At 43.2% G+C, this 23,074-nt stretch overlaps 1 protein-coding gene across 6 annotated transcripts in view; it reads right to left on the bottom strand.

The window, feature by feature from the left end:
* The window catches only part of ATP2B3 (ATPase plasma membrane Ca2+ transporting 3), a 364,455-nt gene that overhangs the window by 94,008 nt on the left and 247,373 nt on the right, over nucleotides 1–23,074 (bottom strand). For 4 of the 6 annotated variants that reach the window (XM_088462918.1, XM_088462919.1, XM_088462922.1 and 1 more), the window contains 2 exons: nucleotides 22,171–22,212; nucleotides 4,228–4,392 (listed from right to left, as the gene is read on the bottom strand). In XM_088462918.1, the coding sequence (XP_088319044.1) occupies nucleotides 4,228–4,392; nucleotides 22,171–22,212 (207 nt within the window). The remainder of the gene's footprint in view (nucleotides 1–4,227; nucleotides 4,393–22,170; nucleotides 22,213–23,074) is intronic. The other 2 variants (XM_088462920.1, XM_088462924.1) reach the window with 1 other exon arrangement.

Genomic DNA, 23,074 nt, shown 5'->3' with positions numbered 1-23,074 from the left:
TATTCATACACTTAAAATGCTGCTTAAACTATAAAAACATTCATACACTCCAAACTTGCTGCAAATGCTGTAGAAATACTCACAGGGGCCGATTTAATTAGCCACAAGCCAGCCCACCCTGCGAGTAAGTGAGCGAATATGCCACACTTATGTTCTCAGCTCCATAGGTGCCGAAATCGGGTCATCATGGGGGCAAGCTGATGTGCCGCTGCTGGCATTTCCACGACGTTGCACGGCACATCGTAGGGCTTGCAGCTAAATAAATCATCCACATAGACTTTAAAAAATGCTGTATGCACGCTATAAACACACAAACGCTCAATACATTCTACAATCACTGATAACACTTCACAAACATGCCATATGCTCTACACACACACTCCATATGATCTAAAAATGTTTTGTATCCTCTACAAAAGCTCAAACGTTTAGCACATGATACATACGCCCTACAACTGCGGTGTGCAGGCTACAAAGACAGCATTACACCATGTTTGTGTGGTTAAAAAACACTGGCACACAAATTACCAGTCTGATACTAATTCAAGGTCAATCTGCCTGCTGAACCTTCTCACTCTAATTTACATGGAATACCGCTGACAAAAACTGTTGAAGGTAACGGAAGGCCGATAAAACAGCAAACAAGTTTGGTAACATGATATATGTGGATAGTATGATGTACTGTTTATACATAAGGGTCTAAGCCTTGGGGATAGATGTACTACTTTCGGTGAGAGATAAAGTGGTCAGAGATAAAGTACCAACCAATCAGCTCCTAACTGTCATTTTTCAAACACAGCCTGTAAAGTGACAGTTAGGTGCTGATTGGTTGGTACTTTATCCCTCTCCACTTTATCTCTCTCCAAGGCTTAGGGGTCTATTTACTAAGCAGTGTTAGGAGACAGAGTGAAAAGTCATAAGAAAGTGATAAGGTGCCAGCCAATCAGCTCCCAACTGTCATCTCACAGTGTTTGAAAAATGACAGTTGGGAGCTGACTGGCTGGCACCTTATCACTTTCTTATCACTTTTCACTCTGTCTCCTAACACTGCTTAGTAAATAGACCCCTGTGTACATTTACCCCTTGGAGAGAGATAAAGTGGACGGAGATAAAGTGCCAACCAACCAGCTCCTGTCATTCTTCAAACACAGCCTGTAACAGTTAGGAGCTGATTGGCTGGTACTTTATCGCCGTTCAATTTATCGCCATCCAATGCTTAGTAAATAGACCACACAGCCTGTAAAGTGACAGTTAGGAGCTGATTGCTTGGTACTTTATATCTCTCGACTTGATCTCTCTCCAAGGCTTTAGTACGTAGACCCCCATAGTCATTTAGATTTAAGACTACCTGAAAGCATTGTTCATAGTGTTGTAAATCATCAACAGCTGTGGTGCTGAATGTTGCCTATACATTTTAGGTGTTCCATTAAGCACAGAGCGTTACCAAATACTGTAAAAAAAAGTGTGTTCTTTTGAGATATCAATCACATGAAAATTGCAACAGTGTTCTACGGTAGCTTGAACATGACAAGTGTTTTTGTCAGGTCTATAGGGAAGTAATTGACAAACAGAAGAAAGCAACACATGTTATTTTCTAGTATCTTTTTTCCAGTCTCTTTCCAGGCCTCGCACAGGCAGCGCATGTTAGTTATATTAAAGCCAGCAGACAGACTGCTGTGTTATTTCAGGAACAAAATAGCATTATATTGTAGACAACTGAGAGGTCAATTGAAAGATATGACAGACTGATTTTTCCAGTAGCTCCTAGTGTACTGCCTGCGGACTTCAGTTATCCGTCAAAGTGGTTCTTCTAACCCCTGAAACGTACTCAGGTCGTACAGCAACATTTTGCACATGCGCTCATATTTTTAAAGTGGACGTTTTACCATGCACAGAGCGGAGGCAGCCATTTTGTAGGCTGCAGCAATAAATAGCCTATCAATTGCCATGCCTCAGTGATGTCAATAATTGCTAGTGAACTGATAGAATAAATACTGCTTCAGCCAACAAAATGGCTGCCCCCGCACTGTGTAGGAAACAGGCCCACTTTAAATGACAGAACATATGCAAGATAAAAGACAGCAATATTAGACAATTATATATAACATCTTCACTACCAACTTGTAGTGTTATACTAACATTCTGTGGAGATGTGTTAAGATATCCTGTATACTATGATAGTATTACTATTCCTATCCATTATTCCACAACCACCTGTGAGGGTGGAATTGGGACGTTATGTAGAACAGTAAACCCCTTGAAAGCTGCTACTGTCGATTTCCTATTGGTTTAGAGATTGCTTCCATGAAACCCTGTCTTCCAATCAGTTTGAAGATTGCAATTCATGACACCCTAGCATCCTAATGGTTGGTAGATCTCTATTTATCGAACCTTCCAGGAGTGAACTCTAAGGCTCGTATTCAATTTGAGGCGAAAAGCCGGAATCCGCGGAAAAGTTTCAAAGATGATGTCATTTCGCCAGGCGGAAAAGTATCGCTGTATTCAATTTGAAAGACTTTCCGCCTAGGCGAAAAGTCAATGCAATGTAATAGGCGGAAAAGTTTCGCCTATGAATAGGAGGCGGAAAAAAGTGCAGAATTTGCGTTTTGGGGTGCAACGTTGCGGGAACCCCTGGGCAGCCTTCAGACAGTCCATTTTTAAAAAAATTTGTACTGGTTTATTATAGTAAATAGATAAATACAAAAGACGAAACTGAAGGTTTGTTTTTAAATTTGAAAGATATGTTTTCAATTGTGTAGCTGTAATTTATACAGATGGAATTTGTTCTTATATCATAACCTGTTATATATGATTCTAAATTGAATGTTGTCTGGAACAAAAATTTTTTGTATTCTAAATACACATTGTCTCAATAAAAATGTTTGAAAAAAAAATAAAAATTTTTTAAAACACTTAAGGACACCTCAAAAAATCAATTTGAATTTGGGGGCGAATAAAAAAAAGTTGAGGGACAAAGTTAAAAACTAGCGAACTTGACTCTGTGGGGTCCCCAAGTATGCCCTATGTGTTTTTTTCATTGCTGGGGCTTGCGGCAGGTGGATTTTTCTCAATTTTTTAAACTTAACTTTAGCAACTTTAAAATATGCTGTCCCCCATTTTCAAGTACCCCAAATTTGCTGGGATAAGTTATTTTCTGCAAAAAAAACTCATGAATACTATTCTGCACCATGTATACAAAAACGCTATTTAGCAGCTATTCAGCCTGTTTAAAAACACCAAATACCTTCAGCAAGCCAAATCGGGGGTAACCATAGGGAACCCCCATGTCAGAGCATCTTATGGGGGGTGTCAGGTTGATTTCCCCAAATCTGACAGTACTTTCCGCTTGTTTAAGTTTCGCTGGGTCCTATTTTCGCGTACTTTCAAATTGAATACGGGGATACGCGGGCACGTGCGCGATACTTCTCCGCCTACAAAACAGGCGATATAGGCGAAAAGTCTGGGAGGTGGAAAAGTATTGCGGGTCTGCTCAAATTGGGGACGGCTCTTAGCTGGAAGATCAGGAAAGCGAGGACAGACGGTCATAATTGGGGCTAGCATCCCTTTCCTGTGTCATTTAAATATAAGCAAGCAACAGCACACCCCCTTCGGAATATTTGTACTGTGTACCACATGAAATACACATTTACATTTCCTGAGATATAAATTAGTAATTTTTTAATGAAAACTATTTCCTCCACACTTTAAAACAGTAGACACAACGTCATTTGCTTGTCAATGTATGTAAATGTTTTTGTAATCATATGTATAAAATTTTTTGATTTTATGGATAAACTGGGATCTTTCTTAGTTGAGCAGCTTATGTGTATGCTGCAGCAAGCAGCCATATTGTAAGCCTATCAATCACTAAGCACTAGATGGCAACACTAGGGGGCTTATTGCTAACGCTTCCTGGGGTGTTTAAGCGTGAAATGTAAAAGGATAATGCTTTTAATAGCAACAAAACCCTTTGATTTGCTATTTAAACCATTGCACTTTTACATTTTGGGCTTAAATGCACAAGGAAGCCGAGTCTGATATAAGCCGCCATTTTGTGCCTCATATCTCAGTGGCTGTCGCTAGTTCCTAGTGCATGGATAAGCACAATGGTGGTTCGCTTACAAAACCCGCTGTATGTAGAAGACAGGTCTCCTTCAGGGGTCGGGGGTGCTTAAATAAGCACATTTCATACCTGATAGCCTTGCGTGCCGTGATACCCAGATTTACCTGCTTTTCCTATTTGCACTGCCAGCTTAGTGAGTTTCCCTTGCAATACAGATTTCTCCTTTTTCGGGACGCTGGCTTTCTTCTTCTCTCTCTCCTCCATTTCCCCACCTTCCGCGCTCTTCAGTGGTTGCATCTCCATGGCAACTGCTCCATCCTGCTTTTTAGCTGGGAAGAGGAAGCAGAAAATTCCTGTTACCTCAGTGTTTAGGCCTGAGGAGCAGTGGAATAGATTCCCGAGATATCTGAGTACTTCTCTAACAATATGTATGTAAGCGCTTAAGTGTAATTGGATTAACATGATATTCCACATAATATTAATAAAATACAGACCAACGCCTTTTTATTGCTGTTACTATAGTAACCTATCCAGACCTGTGCTAATTTTCATCACTTTCAATTGCATTTACACTAAGGGGTCAATAGCGAATAGATGGAAATTCAATTACCCCGATAATTCATTGCACGCGAAAAACAGGATTTTTTTTTTACATTTTAGCACCTTTTTTTAGCGCACAATTCAATTAGAGCCGATTTTTCTCATGCAAAAACTTATACAGATTCGCACGAAAACATATAGTATACGCAATAAGTTCACAGAACTATGTGTTTTCACTGGCGCCATCGCAAAAATTTACTATTTATCATGGATTTTTTCCGGAAACTGCTGAGGTCCCGAACAAAAAATCCACGATAATAGCTGCCGGTGGCCGTGCTTCAGGGCTGATTGAATAGCCCCAGGGGAACAATTATCCCACAGTAATTTACAGCAGGTAATTGAATTCCCCCCTATACGGCTAACTGAATCGACTCCACAGTCTGATTTATTTTGCTCATTCATATTATCCACATTGCGTCCTGTGTGAGTGCCCAATACCTAGAGCATTTCGGTACAAGGTGCAGTCTGGGAAACCAGTTTATGTTTATTAATTCTCCATGTGGAAGAAAGTAAAAGAACCCGTTTATTGGTATGAGACCCCATGACATAGGTAATAGCAGCTTGAAGACTTCGTGGTGCTAGTGGCAACCAAACATTAACTCTGTCCCATTGAAGAATTACATTTACCTCAGAAAATTGGGCAGGGCAAGATGGGAGTTTTCTGCAACAGTCCGTCTCCTCCCCCAAACGAACGTCTCCTCTCCTGCACTAGGCCCGGAGCCGCAGCAGTATCGCGGCACATGCACACTGCTCCGGCGCAGTTTAAAAACATTGGACAGTTGTGACCGAAGCGGTCCAGAGTCCAAAAAGTTTAAGTGCATCTAAGTGCCCTCTAGTGAGTGCACTATGCAATCTGACTGCGCTTTTCACTTTTCAACTGCAGCTACAACCCTCTAAACCAACTAATAACATTAGTCCCAAAATGATTGGAAAGGGTGGAACAGAGTTGACAAAGACAGAAAAGACTACAAAACGATGTGAAGGAAGCTTCTTCAGCTGGTTACACATTAGACGATGTGCAAACGATGCAATATCATCAACGATTTCCCTTGAACTCCCGGACAAATGATATACTGTAGTGCATACACACTGTACAACCTAACAAATGACGGAACGATACATCGTGCATAGTTTGGTGTTTAGAATGTTAACTATAGAATGTTAACATATCGCCTAGTCGTTCGGGAGAGCGTACACACTGCACGCTGTGGTAAAAATTGCTAACGAGAACCTCAGATTGAGCATCAAGAGATGCAACGGACAACCCACAGGGGTGCGCGATAGTGCGTACACACTGGACGATTTGAACAATTTGTTGTTCCGGATCCGTTGGAAATAGTCAAAATGTCCAAAATATCGCTTAGTGTTTACCCACCTTAAAGTTAGCAAAACAAAGACACATACACAGAAAGGGCTACAAAGGGGCTAATAATACAAGGGAAATATGCACCAATACAGTATGTGCTATATATTCAATACAAAATACTATTTAAAAAAAAAAGATAATACAGACTTTTTTTTTTAGAATGGCGATCATCAATGGTTAAACCAGTGGCAGGCAACATACATTTCAGGGGTTACATAAAGGCTCTAGGTCTCACAAGGGGCCAAACTTCCATTACAAAGAAGCATCAGTTCACTTAATAATATATCACAAATTAAAGGGTCCTCACAGCCCATACTCTAGGTAACCTATGGTCAGCTGGTAGAACTGGGAAGTTACTGGGCCTGATTCGCGGCCGTATCCGCGCCTTTTGCCGGTCGCACGTCTGCGACTTTATGCAAATGTCACTACAAAGTCCTTCCCTGGTGTACAGCCATACAATCAAATGCACAAGGACAGAGATGCCCACTGCCAGGATCCATGTACTCTGAAATACCCCTGGGTGCGTCTTTAGACCATGGAAACTTGCATCAGCCCTACGGCGGGTGCGGATTCTATGGCCACCTATGTGACTGATTCTGCATTACTGTACGCAACCACTATCCAGGGCACTCTCATAACACACCAGTGAGACAGACCATCTCCGTCAGGGGCGTTTTAAGAGAGGAGGGGGCCTGCGTGCAGACTCAGTGCGGGCCCCCTCTTCTCTCCAGCGGTCCCACAGCGCACTGTAGATTCTGGCTTAGTGCCAGAATCTACTGCACATGCCCGGGTCTCCGGGAAAATGGCGCCTGTGCTGTTTTCCCGGGGACACTAGTACTGTGCATGCACAGATCACTGGAAAAATGGGTGCCGCCATTTTCCCAGTGATTTTTGCTGCTCTGTAGCTTCGGCTCGGCGCTGCAAAGCAGCACGACAGAGAGGTAAGTATAAAACTATGGGAACAGGGTGTGCAGTGTGGGCCCCCACCGGACCCAGGGGCCCGTGTGCCCTGCACACCCTGCACCCAATATAGATATGCCCCTGATCTCCGTGGATCCGCTAAGCCGCTTCCCTGTCACTGCCCAGGAATCTCTACATCGCCATTGTGTCTCACTCAAAATCAAGCCCATTGTCTTCCAATCAGACTAGTGACAACAAATCTAACCCTCTCTGTACATTTGAAATCTGCCCCACTCAACATGTTTTTATTTTTTAATGCTTTGCTCCCAATTCTGAATTAGCGCTGGGGGGGCTTCAGGATCACTAACAAGAGAACTCAAGAAAGGAGGTTAGTCTGACGAAGGTGGTATATGACCACTTTGAGACTAGCATGTGCCCCAAACCTGGCAAAATTATTTGAAGATCTCAAATTAGACAAAAAAATTCACGTTAGGCCCTGATAGTATTACAAACCTAGATGGGAATGTGTAGGGTGGAAAGAGCTTGCTGCCTCCTTTCCTGAAATGTCGAGGAGATTTTGGAAAGCTCTCTCGGCTTCACAAGAGAGTAGATTAGCCAAGTGGTGAATCTGGTAATTATATACCTGCTCCTGCTGCTCAGTGCCAGAAATCCTGGCATTGACTTGTAGCAGGTGGCACCACAATGGCACGATTTGTGGCACCACAATTCTCCGGCCCTCACAGGAAGTCAAAAACTGATTGATGTAGCCTGAATACAGCCTTAAATATGTAAAGAGAAGGAACACGAATGTCTTTTTTCTTACTTTTAATTATTCTCCTTATTTACCATTTATGGCAATCGGCACATTATTATACACCTAGGGAGTTAATTGCTGTGTATTGTCTTTATAATTGATGAACAAGTATCAGAGTCTCTTTAGAGGATGATTAGGACAAGCCATATTTATACACACTCCAACAAATCTAATTGTCCTTATTACTCGTGGTCTCCTGCCGGCATGTTCTATTAAACTGACATTTTTGTTTCCAGCTCCTGATTTATTATTTTTTTTATAACTTTTTTTATTGAAGCTTCAACATTTTACAGCTCTCTTATTTATTGACATGAAGGCTAGTGATTAAGATGTTTAGGGGCCATATAGGTCTAGGTCAGTGATTCCCAACTTCTGTCCTCAAGGAACACTAACAGTCCTGGTTTTATTGATATCCATGCTTAAGCACAGATGTTTAATTCAAAATTACTGAGGTACTAATTAAGTAACCTGTGCGCAAGTATGGCTATCCTTAAAACCTGGACTGTTAGTGTGCCTTGAGGACCTGTGGTTTGGAAACCATGGTCTAGGTGTTGAAACTATAGTTCTTATAAATTGTTATTGAGAATATATCTTTCCAAATTTTATTACTACAGCCATGGGCAAAAGTTTTGAGAATGACACAAGTGTTGGTTTTCACAAAGTTTGCTGCTTCTGTGTTTTTAGACGTTTTGTCAGATGTTACTATAGTATACTGAAGTAAAATTACAAGCATTTCATAAGTGTCAAAGGCTTTTATTGACAATTACATTAAGTTTACGCAAAGAGTTAATATTTGCAGTGTTGACCCTTCTTTTTCAAGACCTCTGCAATTCGCCCTGGCATGCTGTTAATCAACTTCTGGGCCACATACTGGCTGATGGCCACCCATTCTTGCCTAATCAATGCTTGGAGTTTGTTAGAATTTGTTTGCCCACCCAAAACATCAAGGACAGATTGATAATCTACAAAAGGTATAGGGATTGGACTGCTGAGGTCTGGGGTAAAGTTATTTGCTCTGGTTAATCCCCTTTCAGATTTTTTGGGGCATCTGGAAAAACGCTTGTCCGGAGAAAGAAAGGTGAGCGCATCCATCAGTCCTGTGTCATGCTAACAGTATAGCATCCTCAGAAAATTCATGTGTGGGGTTGCTTCTCAGCCAAAGGAGTGGGCTTGATCACAATTTTACCTAAGAACACAGGGCCTGATGCAGAGCCAGACGCTCTGACAGAGCGCTCGCTCTGAATCAGGGCCGGCCCTCTGGTTTTTTTGAGCGGCCTCCTGGCCGCTCGCATAGCTGTGGGTGATCACCCACAACTATAGCGAGCGGCCATGATGATGGTCGCAATGGTCAAGACCATCGCGACCATCAGACTTGCGACAAGACCCTTGTGGTAGGGTCTCGTTGCTGCAAGCCCAAGAGTGCTGTCGGCTCTAACAGAGCCGAAAGCACTCCCACTGACATCACTTGTGATGTCAGTGGGGCCGGCCCCAGACAGTAGGCGTTCCCACCAAAGGGGGCGTGCTGTCACTCAACATCGACAGCACGCCCCCTTTGGTACGAGACCCGGAGCGACGGTTTGCCTGTTGCTATCCGGGTCTCGTGCATGCGCACGACAGAGCCGGCTCCGTCGTGCGCATGAGCACTGGGCCACCATCGACCAGCTTGCGAGCGCATAGCGCTCGCGATCGGGTCTGAATCAGGCCCACAGCCATGAATAAAGAATGGTACCAAAACATCCTCCAAGAGCAACTACTCCCAACCATCCAAGAACAGTTTGGTGACGAATAATGCCTTTTCCAGCATGATGGAGCACCTTGCCATAAGGCAAAAGTGATAACTAAGTGGCTCGGGGAACAAAACATCGAAATTTTGGGTCCATGGCCAGGAAACTCCCCAGACCTTAATCACATTGAGAACTTGTGGTCAATCCTCAAGAGGCGGGTGGGCAAACGAAAACCCACAAATTCTGACAAACTCCAAGCATTGATTAGGCAGGAATGGGCGGCCATCAGTCAGTATGTGGCCCAGAAGTTGATTGACAGAATGCCAGGGCGAATTGCAGAGGTCTTGAAAAAGAAGGGTGAACACTGCAAATATTGACTCTTTGCATAAACTTAATGTAATTGTCAATAAAAGATTTTGGCACCTAAGAAATGCTTGTCATTTTACTTCAGTATACCACAGTAACATCTGACAAAAACACAGAAGCAGCAAACTTTGTGAAAACCAATACTTGTGACATTCTCAAAACTTTTGGCAATGGCTGTACATAGATTACGATTGACTTCATTTATACCGACCATAACAGAAAAGTGACATAACTGTCTTTTTGTAACAAACATGAGTCTGATTTACCATGTTACCGGATGGAGGTTAAATAAGATGAAGCAGCAGCGGTCTTTTCTGTTGGCTACAATGCTGAGTACTGAGTAGAGCTCATTTTTTTATTTTATTAGTATTACAGTGAGCTCCTGTTTGGGAGTATAAGTGGGGTATGATGATCTACTGAACAATAGAATTATATCACTAGATGATTGTCATGCATGATGTGTATCCCTAGAGTAAAACATTTGTGCACTTAGTGATTCCTTAGAGGTGTGTTTAGTATAAGAGAAGTGATACTACCCTAGGCTATGCTACTGTAGCTTTATTGATTTTTTAACAGTCCTTTTTGTCATCTCTATGATTTTACTTAACTAGCTATTATATGTAGCAGTCGTGTTAGTGAGATAGACATTTTTGATTGATGAGATTCATGTCAGGTTAATTTTTGATGGTTTGCAAGATTTAATGACCGTAAATATTTGGACATCTCATGATAAGCAGGTTGTCTGTGTTTGATAATTGTTGGAAAGGCAGTGCTATAGAATACGGGTATACTGGCAGTTGAGCTAGTTATTATGTGAATGTCACCCATTTTTCATGCCTCAAGATACACGTTGTTGGGCTATAGATTTTGACATATGTTATACACCTGGTAACAGTCGTTTTGTAAGATTTACAGTGAAAATGGTTAGTCTGATGAGTTCAGAAAGAATATATTTATTGAAACAAATAAAGATGGCTAAAAAATATACATATTTATATGTTTCCAAAAACAAACATCTGGTCCCTACAATTCCCATCAGAATACATGTTCACAGAGAACGGCAGTATATACATTAAAAAGGAGAATAATGTCCAAGACTGGTATTGCTTGATGTTGCTCCCCCCACCCCCCCAAGTTATTAGAAGATGCTTATCTTCATTGTTTAGAAAGAGTTGAGGGTATATAGCTCTGGTTTTCAATAGTTGTCTCTTTAAACAATAAAATCATGTTTCGTTAATAAGAACAATGTTTCTCGGTTACGTTTTATGAAACAATCACCGCGTGTTGTTTATTGATTGAAGGAGGACACTTCTAATGAGAAAGCTGCCGGAGGGATTGTACATCATGTGCATGGAGCAAATTAATTGGCAGAATAAGGTTTGAAGAGGTTTCATGCAGACGAAACGTGTAAGAAATATTAGGAGCAGATTGATATTGGGAGCAGGGCCGGCTCCAGGGGTCTGAGCACCCTGTGCCGGCCCGGAACGCTGCGCCCTGCAATCGCGCGCGACTGAAATTGGGGGCGTGGCCTCATTACCATAGGCCATGCTCCCTAAGTAACGTTATTTGGAGGCGTGCCTGCATGGCACACCTCCAAATAACGTCGGGCTGGGGGTAAAGCCCAGCCCTGCGTCACTGGCTGGGCTTCCCCCAGCCCTCTCCCGTCAGTGAATGGATGCACCCCCAGATAGTCTCCTCTAAAAGTGGGACATCTCTTCCCACCAGATATTCCCGTATCATAAACCCTCCTTCTCCTGCTGTCATCTTCACACCCTCATTTATTCCTATCATGTTGCTTCTTCATATTTCTCTCTTCCTTGTTATCTTCAGTCTGTCCACACCCAACTCCTTTGATCTCTCTCCCCAAATGTTTGCCAGCCCCCACAGTAGCTCACCTTTTCAACCTGTCTTCTACACTGGACCTTCCAAACATGCTCATTTCTCCAATCCTCAAGATGCTAATTCTCAACTCTACCTCTCTTCAGCTATCGCCCCATTTGTTTCCTCCCCTTTAATACCAATATACTTTAGCGGCTTGCAGAGCCGTAACTAGACATTTTGGAGCCTTGTGCCGGAGAGAGCATTGATGCCCACCCCCTATTTTTTAAATAGGGACATACGATAGCGCACCTGAAAAAGGGCCATGGCCTCATGAGGAAGGGCCAGGGAAGAGATAGAGGAGGCCAGGAGTTGCTGGGGATAAAAGAAGCGGAAGCTACAAGTGAGACTGATAATAAACAGGAAAACTGACAGGCCCAAACAGCGCCCCCTGCCCTGCGGTGTCCTGTGCCATGGCACAAGTCGCACTACCCTAGTTACGGCCCTGGTGGCTTGTGTACAACTGCCTAACCCAATTTCCATAAAACTATTCAGTCCTCAAATCAATTAATTGAGGCTTCTGCTTTAACTAGAATGACTAGTCAGCTACTAACGGTTAATTCGAAGGGTCACTTTGCCCTATTCATCCTTTCCGAAAGTCTTTTTCCTTGAGACCCATTACTCTATTGGCATTTGCAGCAATGCTCTTTTTTGGTTCACCTTCTATCTTTCTAAACTTGTCACTTCTTCTGGAACATCCTTCCCTTCACTCCTTCCCCCTGGCTTGGTCCCTCTAGTTTCTCTCTTCTCTGGGTGAACTAGTACACTATCCTTTCCAAGGCGCTCATCATCTGGAAACACAATCTCAGTGTGTAATAGACAAATACAACCAATAAAAACCGTGTCTTTCCAAACACAGATGGTAATGTCAAGTGTTCTTCTTCCAATCCAACCAGAAAATAAAATTCTCACTTTCAGTCCTCATCAGATAGAATCATGGTGTATACTAAGGTACATGAAAAGAAAAAAAAATCACATATAGGAGGAATTAAATTAGCCGCGGTCGCTAAATTACCTGTATGTGGGTGGCGCAACCGTTTTAACCCACAGGGCTGGGAATTTATCCCGGATTCTATAGGTTAATGCTCGTTAACACAGTAAATTTCCAGGGCGAGAAAAAGAGGCTCTAATTGAATATTCATGGGCGTTAAAGCTCTAGGCTGCCACACGTTTTCACTTGCGGCAATTTACCGCCGCTTATTGAATTCCCCTCATAGTGTATTGTGTCTCCTCAAATCACACCCCGTGTAAGAAAGCTGGAATATTTTGGACAGAACTTTCATACTTTCACCTTCCTTCCTAGTTTTGTTAAAGTAGACACAATTTTTATCCATATATATAAAAATCCAAATGCATTATAAAGGTTGTCCCCAGTAAATGGAATATATCCAGGTAGTCATGGGAGCAATCCGATAATTCAGCAATGGCAGGTCAGCTTCACATAACACCATGAGGAACTCCAACCTTTATAATGCATTTAGATTTTCATATCTGGTAGGCAGCCATCTGCACCCATTTCAGATATTTGAATATGTATAAATATTGTCTTCTTTTACAATGCTACTCTATGGGAGTTTTCTTGCTATTTCCTGCATGTCTGCAATAATATACTCCTATAAAAGCGATTGGCCGTGAAAGAAGTAGTAAAAAAGAGGAATTAAAGACATACTGCTATGTCCCTAAAATTCTGAAGAACCAGTGAATACAACACTAAAGGGGGTTATCCCCCAGAAGTGATATTTTTCCGGCTGTTTATTTGGTGAAAGAAATGAAGTTCTGTCCACAACTTTTCATGTACTGTACAGCACCTTTGTATACACCCTGATTCTAACCGAGAAGGACTGAAAGTGAAAGATTAATTTTCCAGTCGGATTGGAAGGGGAAAACTTGACATTACCATCTGTGTTTGGAAAGACACGGTTTTTATTGGTTGTATTTGTTTTTTAAACATTGAGAGTGTGTTTCCAGATGATAAGCACCTTGGAAAAGATATACAACTTGTGATTTAATGTGTATGATTGTGGTGTAAGATGTCACCTTATTATATCCCATTCAGGCTGATATTTACACAGATTTACTTTATTTAATTCATTGAGGAACTAATGCACTAATTCGGCCTCCTTTAGCATCTCTTTGCACGCCTTTTCTCTTTTTATCCTCGTTGTCCATCTGCCTACTTGCCACCTCCAATTGGATGTTATCAAAACCCTTATCCATTCTCTTAATAGTTCCCACATTAACTACTGTAACCTCCAGCAATCTGTCCCTCCCTGAACCCACAAAATGCTGCTGCAAGACTGCAATTGACACCCGCTGCACCAGATTGGGACTGTAGCTGATAGTCCCACCCCGGGGGACTATCAGCTACAGTCCCAATCTCCACCTTCAATCTGGTTAATCTAATTGTGACAGCAATGCCCTATCCTTCTAGACTGCAAGCTCTCACTCTTTACCCTGTGTCTTACGTCTGCACCTCCTCCGTCAACCTCATAGTACTTTGGGCCTGATTCAGCAGTGCACTGCTGAACGCAGCTTCCCGATGATTGGGATATCTGCGACTGTTCTGCGCATGTGCAGAACGGGTCTGCGAGTCCGCTTGCAAACTGACAGCAGACTGTCCGTGGTTGACAGGCTGCTGCCATTTGGGGGCGGGGAGGGGGCGGCGACAGCAAACGTTACCCGAAACTGTGGCATGTCACCGCCGTTGGGCGGGAGGGAAGAGGCCAGGACCTCCGTCAGGTTACGGAGATTTCTTGGCCTCTTCCTCCAAATTGCTGCGGCCGGCTGCGGGACCCTATGGTCACCGCAGCCAGCTGATGGTACGCAGATTAACCGATGCTGCATTGAACAACGCAGATCGGTTAAGTAATGCACAGGGGGCGTGATGCCTCCCGTGCATTACCATATCTGCAGAGGATCGCAATACAAAGTTGCTTTGCAATTACGATCCTTACAGAATGAGGCCCTTATTCTCTTAATGTAAGATTTGATATAAGAACTGTCTGGCACGGGCTGAGTGTCGCAGCACCTTACAAATACACGATGATGATGAAATGTATTGTGATCATAAACTGCTGTGAGAACATTCTGTCACTGGTACAGTAGGTATCCTGGGCTCACCTAAGGAATGTACGTCAAGAACTGTGCGCCCAACCCAAATCTTTTTAATACCATTTTAATATTTTTAAGCTGTAATTGCAAAGCGTTCCACCAGGAAGTATGACTATTTTCAATTCCTTATATTCATTTTTAAGCTGCCAACGTGCCCTACTGAGATTGTATTGTTGTCAGACAATTATGCTGCTCAATGGAGGCAGCAATTCGACCATCAGGCCTCTACCAAAACAACGCACCTGAAGTGTATAAATGCAGACCCACAATAGAAGCCCTGTCATGCCTTCTAGCTGTACCAGAACACACCCTGTTGTGTCTCATTGCTCGGTTATGAAGTGGGCAAGGAAGAATAGGAAGCCTGATTGGCTGAGGACTTCCCTGCTGGGATCAAACAATTGCTCAGAAATAAACATTTAGAAAGGAAATAAAAAACCACACAGCCATAGTTCCATTCTTCAACTGCGAGGGATTGATCAATAGTAGCCTGTATTAAACTGATATACATAATATACTGTGTATGTAAACGAATGGGCAAATAAGTAAATATATATTGACACACGGGAATCAAAAATATATAAATTGCATAAGCTAAAACTCTTGACCCAAATGGAGGTGTCTGTTCTGCTTGTCGTGTAGTTGTTAAACTTTCCGATAAGCTTCGTCTAGAATAATAAAGCGACAATCACAATTAATATTGGCTGTCGGAACTGCTGTCAGAAAAAATGATGAGCCTCTGTCTAATATGCTGATACGGTGGTCTGCCTACATGTCTACTGTTCCTCGCTCCCATGCAAAATAGGAAAAGAGAAGGGATAAGCCTGTCGCTGCCATTCACATTCTCAAGTGGGCAGGACGGTTGTGTCCACAAAAACCACTCACTTTGATGTCGTCATTCACGTCATGTCATGGCCTAGGGTTGAGGTCGTCATTCACGTCATGTCATGGCTTAGGGTTGAGCTCGTCATTCACGTCATGCCATGGCCTAGGGTTGAGGTCGTCATTCACGTCATGTCATGGCCTAGGGTTGAGGTCGTCATTCACGTCATGACATGTTGTCATTCACGTCATGTCATGGCCTGGGCTTGATCTCATCTTTCATGTCATGTTCTCACCCACTTTCTCAGAGAGAATTGACTACTCTTTGGGAGTGTGAGAGGTGTCTACTAAATGTGGGAGTTTCCCAGACATTCCGGGAGAGAAGGCAACTGTGGTTTTATGCAGGATGGGATTTAGCGTTAGGCAAGAAGTCAGAATGGTCTTACCTGGCGTGAGTGAGTGGCAAGGTCCCGTGCTACGCTGCTAGCGTTGGACGTCTTTTTTTGCTGAAAATGTGTCTAAATCGCGATACAATGCGACTAGGGCGCACCAGCAGACTGTGCTGATTTATTTGATGTGCGACACTGGTATATCTGTGTGCACCTGAGTCTGTATATGAACGGAACTTGGAATGAAAAAAGCTGAGGCGGCTACATTGTAGCACTTCGTATACAGATTCAGTGACTCAGTCGCACACAGATATACAAGTGTCACATATCAAATGAATCATCACAGTCTGTTTGTGCATCCTAGTTGCATCGCATTACGATTTAGATGATTTTTTTGCAAAAAAAAAAGATGAAAAAAAGATGCCCGACGCTAGCAGAGACTCACTGGACCTGGTGCGCTGACAGGCGTGTTTAGCGCGACTGCGGCAAAAATATGTAAGGACACATCTGTACGGAGGGACTTTTTAAAAAAAATTCATATGGAAGTTTAAATTAGCTGAGAATTTTTTTTACCAAGTAAAGGGGTTGGGAGGGGGGCATACCTGGAGAGGGATGAACAGGGTGGGGATCTAGTGGATGGGGCCTAAAAACTTCAGTGTGGTAAATCCTTTACTGGTTTTAGGAAATCTTTATGGTAAAAAAAAAATATGTTTTAATATTGCTCTTTTGATGGAATAGGTCTTTAATCACAACATTCACAGCACCGAGACTGAGACAGTTTAGACAATGTGGGACCTGAATCGCACACAAATCGGACGCAATTGTGAGCACGAAAATGCGTATATTGGATTGTATGTAGTATTGCATGCATCTATGTGGCGGCTCTGCTGCCATCCATCCACTTATGCTGCCCATCCACTAGCAGACCATAGAAACGACAGCACAATTACGACATTGTAATCGTGCAGTCGTTTGTCAGCCTGTGATGAGCCTACACTGAACGAGCAGTCGTTCAGTGCAGGCTCATCAATCATCTGGCACCATGCTGAACCTGACGTTATCATCAGGTTGACCAGCATGTCTGCCCGATGATTGATGTCGGAAACGACCATCGGGCGCGCGCATCACTGGTCGTTTCCGACTTTAAAGTGCCCGATTTGCGGACGATTTGCAAGCGATTGCACGATAACGACGTCATTATCATGCAATCGCCTGTCAAAATCATCTAGTGGATGGGCATCTTAAGTTTGACAGCCGTCATCATTATCACTATAAGTGCGGATTTGCAGCAGTGCTGTACTTTGGGCAAGAAATCCGTCCAAACTCATCATATCGCACATTTCCAGCATCACGCCCATGGCATGCCCTCTGACCTTTGCCTACGTGCGAATGCTACCGTGGTACGCTATTCAGCTGCAAATGAGATGCAACTGGATGTATACGACTCTTCCGTAGATGCATGCATTCGGCTATAAAGCATGCGCAGTTGCAAATTGCAAGATCTGTCCGTAAAAATGGACTTGCGTCAGAAACTTGCTGAGACAGAAACAAGTGTTCACTTTCCTGCCCCATGTAACGCAAAACCACATGTTTCTAGATGGAGGAGCTTTGCATTTCCAGACACCCATGTAACGCTAAAAGTACTGTAAATATTGGTTAGATTTTTTAAGACAAATTGTCATATTATGTTGGTTAAAAAAGAAAACTGAAAATTTGAAGTTTGCCTATTCTGACCTATCAATAGCATTTTTCACACGCCGATGGGCTATGTAAGAAAAGGTGCTAAATAACCACATAGGTATCGAATACGGTCAAATCTACCTCGTGTCTGAAAGTTCACTGGCCATTATGTTGACATGTTCTGAATGTCGACGTAGTCAAAATTACAACAATCACAATGTTGTCATGGACATTATGTTGACATTGCCATAAGCATTGTGAATATCGACAGGCACAATGTCGACAGTCCATGTAAGATTTAGGGTAGGATTAGGGCTCAAATACCCTAAAAATAATATGCCGACTGTCGGCATTTTGACCACATTCTGGTGTCGACATTTTGAAGGTATTGATTGGATAGGACCACTACCAGATTGGTCATATATACTAAGATGTTGACCTGATTTAGTTAAAATCTTAGGCTCGGTCAGTACAAATACAATTGTAATAATTTCTGAATGTGGGTTGACCTATTGGGTCCCATAACAGTTTGGTTTTTGGGATGCACATTAAAGCATTTAGTAAAGTGGCAATTTATATATTGTTTCTTCTTTTTGACATATGAAACATGAGCATGGTTTTCATTTATTAGTGAACAGGCAGGAACTTAGGGGGTCATTCAGACCCGCTCGCGAGGGAAGTTCGCTCGCAAGCGGGTCGATGTTGTGCGAATGCGCATGACGGAGGGAGCTCCGTCGTGCGCATGCGCGAGACCCGGCGAGCGACGAGAAATACGTCGCTCGGGGTCTCGCACCAAAGGGGGCGTGCTGTCGATGGTGACTGACAGCACGCCCCCTTTGGTGGGCGTGCCGGGGGCGTGGCTGCCAGACGGAGGCGTTCCCATGGGAACGCCTACCGTCTGAATCCGGCCCCACTGACATCAGTAATGATGTCAGTGGGAGTGACTTTGGCTCTGATAGAGCCAAAATCACTCCTGGGCTTGTGGCAGCGAGACCCTACCGCAGGGTCTCGTCGCAAGCCCGATGGTCGCGATGGTCTTTGACCATCGCGACCATCATCATGGACGCTCGCATATGCTGTGGGTGGTAACCCACAGCTATGCGAGCATCCAAAAGGCCGCTCCACATTTAAATAGGACGGCCCTGATTCAGAGCGAGCGTTCTGCTCAGAGCGTTCAGCTCTGAATCAGGCCCTTAATCATCTCATTTGCAGGCAGTCAGATGGAATAGTATATTGTGTATAAGAATCATCTTGATGAAATAGATAAAAACTGTATTAGAAATGTAATTTTATTTATAATTGCTTTAAATAGTTGCCCTACCTAAAACAAATTATTTAGTTTGTGGTTGGAGTTCATTATATATGTCATGACTTCAGCATCTATTTTGTTTATGTATGTATTTATTTATTCCTGTGTAAACTCCACCTAGAGGTCACCCCGATAGCAGCTTAATTCTGAACTTCACAGGCATCCTTAGTAAGTTTCTCAATGCACCCTGGGTATGGTATAGTGAAGATCTCCATTTTAGATTTCCTAGTGGCCCAGCAAACAGGTGCTATGTATTTCTCCCCTCAACACAGCATTGATTGTAAGAACTGCCGACAGCTTAGAATCCAGTTGTGTTTGCATTGCATCATATCAGTGCATGTTGTGTTTGTTTTTATTGCAGTTTTACCAATATCTTACAAACACCATTTTTCTTCAGATCTTCACATCATGATTGGATTATTGAAAAGTAGGAGTGGTTATGCTGTCTGTCTAATGTATCATAGTATCGTGAGGACAGAACAATATAGACAATAATACTGAATATTACTGCCACTACTCCTGATATATTGGGTCCCCTGACAGATGTAGCTTTCTATTGATGTTCTTCTTCTGCATCAAATACGCAGAAGCATTGTCTAAGCCACGCATTGTGAATTTCCACTCATGTGAACGAGGATTTCACGGCAGAGGGGTGCTGACAACATTATACCTGTTTGGATAAAGGCCGGACCCCAAGTAAGTAATACTTAGGGGTAAATTTACTAAAGTGAGAGTTTTTAGAAGTGAGTTTTAGAAGAGATGTTGCCCTTAGCAACCAATCATATTTTACTTAACATTTCACTAGCACCTTCTAAAAGATAATAGCTAGAATCTGATTGGTTGCTATGGACAACATCTCTTCTAAAACTCACTTCTAAAAACTCTTACTTTAGTAAATTTACCCCTTAGTGTTAATGTTTAGCTTATTAAACTCCACCCAAAACTGACTACTGGAAAAATCAGTATCAATTTGTACTAGGTCCCAAATTAATAGTTAGAAGTGTCCAAACCTTCTATAATTCAGAAAAAAGTCCCTTTAAACATATCCAAATAAATGGATCAGTGGATGGAACAGTTTTATAAATTTGATCCAATAAGTCAAATCCAATAAATTGCTTAGTGAACTCAGGAACATCACCTATGTGGACAGAGTCGGACTGGCTCACAGGATATTGGTGGGATCAGCTGCCAGTCTTTGTATGCCGGGACAATGTATAAAGGCACCCTGCATCAGCCAGTGATATTGCTTGCAGGTGCGAGTGCATTGAGCTGCGTGCCTCTATACATTGCCTCGGCATACACCGGCAACACATCCCAGCAATACCCCGGTGAGCCAGTCCGACTCTGTATGTGGAAGCTTCCACTTTCTACTAGAGATGAGCTAATCTAGTTCCTCAATTCGTACATTTTACTAAAACAATGGATATACGCTATTGTGGAGATTACCATAGGTAATTGTTACATATAAACCAGGTAGGGGCTATATATCATGATCTAACTGAAGAGGTCTAGAATTGTTCAGGGGCCTGAGTCAGAGATGGACACAAATCCCATCACGACTGCGCCTTTGTACGCAACTGTGCAAAAGTATGCAAATGTCGCAGCCGTCTAGATTTTCGTAATTTGAAGCGATTGCGTACATACAGTAGATGTACCACCAGACGCAGATCAGTTGATTATCAAACTTCTGAGTCACCCTATGGTTACCAAGAATGGCCATCGCATTTTTGTACGCAGCAAATCTGTGTACAAGAACGCAGTCGCCGGCTGCAACATGTCTATAAAACTGTTGTGACACGCCGTTTATCTAACCACACCCCCGTTACCTGCCACAAATAGTCCCTACCTGTCACTCAATCTGGATGTAAATCCTCTCTGCGAGCGACAACGGTAATCCATCGGGGCGTTTGCGCCGTACGACTCCGACACATGCGCAGTAATTAAACCGTCGGCCAACTGCGAAAATATCGGGTTTTCCTCCATCTCTGAATCAGGGGCAGTGTACGGCAGGCTGCATGGTATGGCCAGGGTAGGTGGCAGGACTTAGGGCACAAAAAGGTCGTGTGCCGCCTCAACTTCAGTTAGGGCAAATCAGCAATGCTCCTGCTTTGCGGTGCCTAATTAAAGAAACCCTTGCTTCATATGTGATGTCACATAAATTGGAAAAGGTATCAGGGAAAGGGATCTGCGTTCCACCTTCTACACAGTAGAGATGAGAAAAACGGTGGCGAAGCTTAGCCTGAACTTAGGGCCTGATTAATTACGGATCTCAACTGCGAATGCAATAGCGATTACGCGCGCAGTCTTATTGCGATCATATGCTAATCCACTGCGATCGCTATGCCGTTGCAGCACAACACAAGGACGCCCACCTTACCATACACACATCCGTAATACTTAGCAAGACTGCGAAACCATTGGTAACATCGAGTACCATCGCAGCCTCATGCACACTTGCACAAGCTGACCTTACGGCATCGCAGTGGATAATTTATGCACGCCCCCTGCAACGGCGTTCACACGCACTGAGACACGCTTGCGTTTTGCCGACCACCCCCACCGTCACCAACCCCAAATGGTACTTCCTGTCAATCACTCTGCAATGGGTCTGCATAGTCACTGCGATCGCAGCACAGTGTTTGCGCACGCGCACTGCGATGCATACACGTGCGCAGATCACAACAATTGGCCAATTGCGCGCGTAATCGCAGTTGCAATCCTTGCTGGATCAGGCCCTCAGTGGAGAAATGGGCTGTTTGCCAGAGGTGCAAAGTTTTCCGAGTTGTTACCTTGTTTTGACGTTCTCTTCCGCAACACAGAATTTACGTTCTGTGAATAGAGCCGGTACGATAACTGTCCATTCATTCCGCTGTGTGGGCCGTTTGGCACAATACAGAGGACGCTCCAGGCCAAATAGGGTGGAATGATGCGAATATTTCATGAAACACTAATGAAAATTGATCTCACCTTTATACCTCAGCTAAACAGACAGGTACTGTCTCTACTGGAGATTCATCATATAGTCTTCCAAGTCTGACAGCACTAATGTTACTAAGCGCAGCATTACTATGACAAAGCGTAACAGCCTTGTCCTTGCAGTGTGTTGCAGGTCTGTGGTAATAATTATTATTCCTCGCGGTATGCACATTACCTTTGTTTTGAATATTCTCCACCGCCCCATCCTGCTGCTTTCCTACAACAAAAGAAGGATGACAAACACAACACATGAAAACAGACAAGACAGAGGCAACAACACAAGAAGACGCACACAAGATGGGTAGCGGGATCAGCCAAAGCAACACTAAACATGGGACTGTGAGGGACTGATGGACCGTGGACGGAACACTGACAAGTTCTAGCAATTGTATAGTATAATATAATATATATATACACACACATACATACATACAGTACATACATACACACAATCTTGCCTATTTTTCTATTAGCTTTCTACATTTTTTGAACATCTCTTCTAGAGCTGTAGGAACCTTGGGAATTATTTCCACCACTTTCCTCTGACAACATGTAATCAGACAATAGGACTGTCACATCAGAAAACAAATTATATTCAGTACTGCAATGGCCAGGAGTCGCATTGAATCTGTCTGCTACTTCACAGAAATAAACGGTATCACGGCCCAATTGATTATCATTTCTGGGAATCTGTCATTGGAAAATGTGTTACGTTTACTGGACAGCAAACAATTCCTGCTTATAATTGTTTAAAGAAGGCGTTGGTTAAATAACTACTATGGTCCAGTGAGATGTCATCTGGATGTCCCTGGAAATCCTAGGCCTGATAGGCCGTTATGAAACGGACACCTCCTTGCTGCATCTGCAATCCCAGCGGTTTGACCGAGTCTGAAGCCTACCGCAGAATGGCCGGGTCCTGGCAGCTGCGAGGCCAGGAAATCTGCGTCCACCGTCGCAGACCCTGTCCTCGTCCCTGCTGGAAAACTGGGACGGCACCCCCCCCCCCCCCGTTTCTGGCAACAGTAGCCAGATGCGCCTCCACGCAGCCCCTAATTCATGCAGCTTTTATTTATGCTGAG

Source organism: Taudactylus pleione, unplaced genomic scaffold (assembly GCF_031769625.1).
Source record: "Taudactylus pleione unplaced genomic scaffold, aTauple2 ptg001288l, whole genome shotgun sequence".
NCBI classification, from domain to species: domain Eukaryota; kingdom Metazoa; phylum Chordata; class Amphibia; order Anura; family Myobatrachidae; genus Taudactylus; species Taudactylus pleione.
This window is presented reverse-complemented; position numbering and strand designations above follow the sequence as displayed.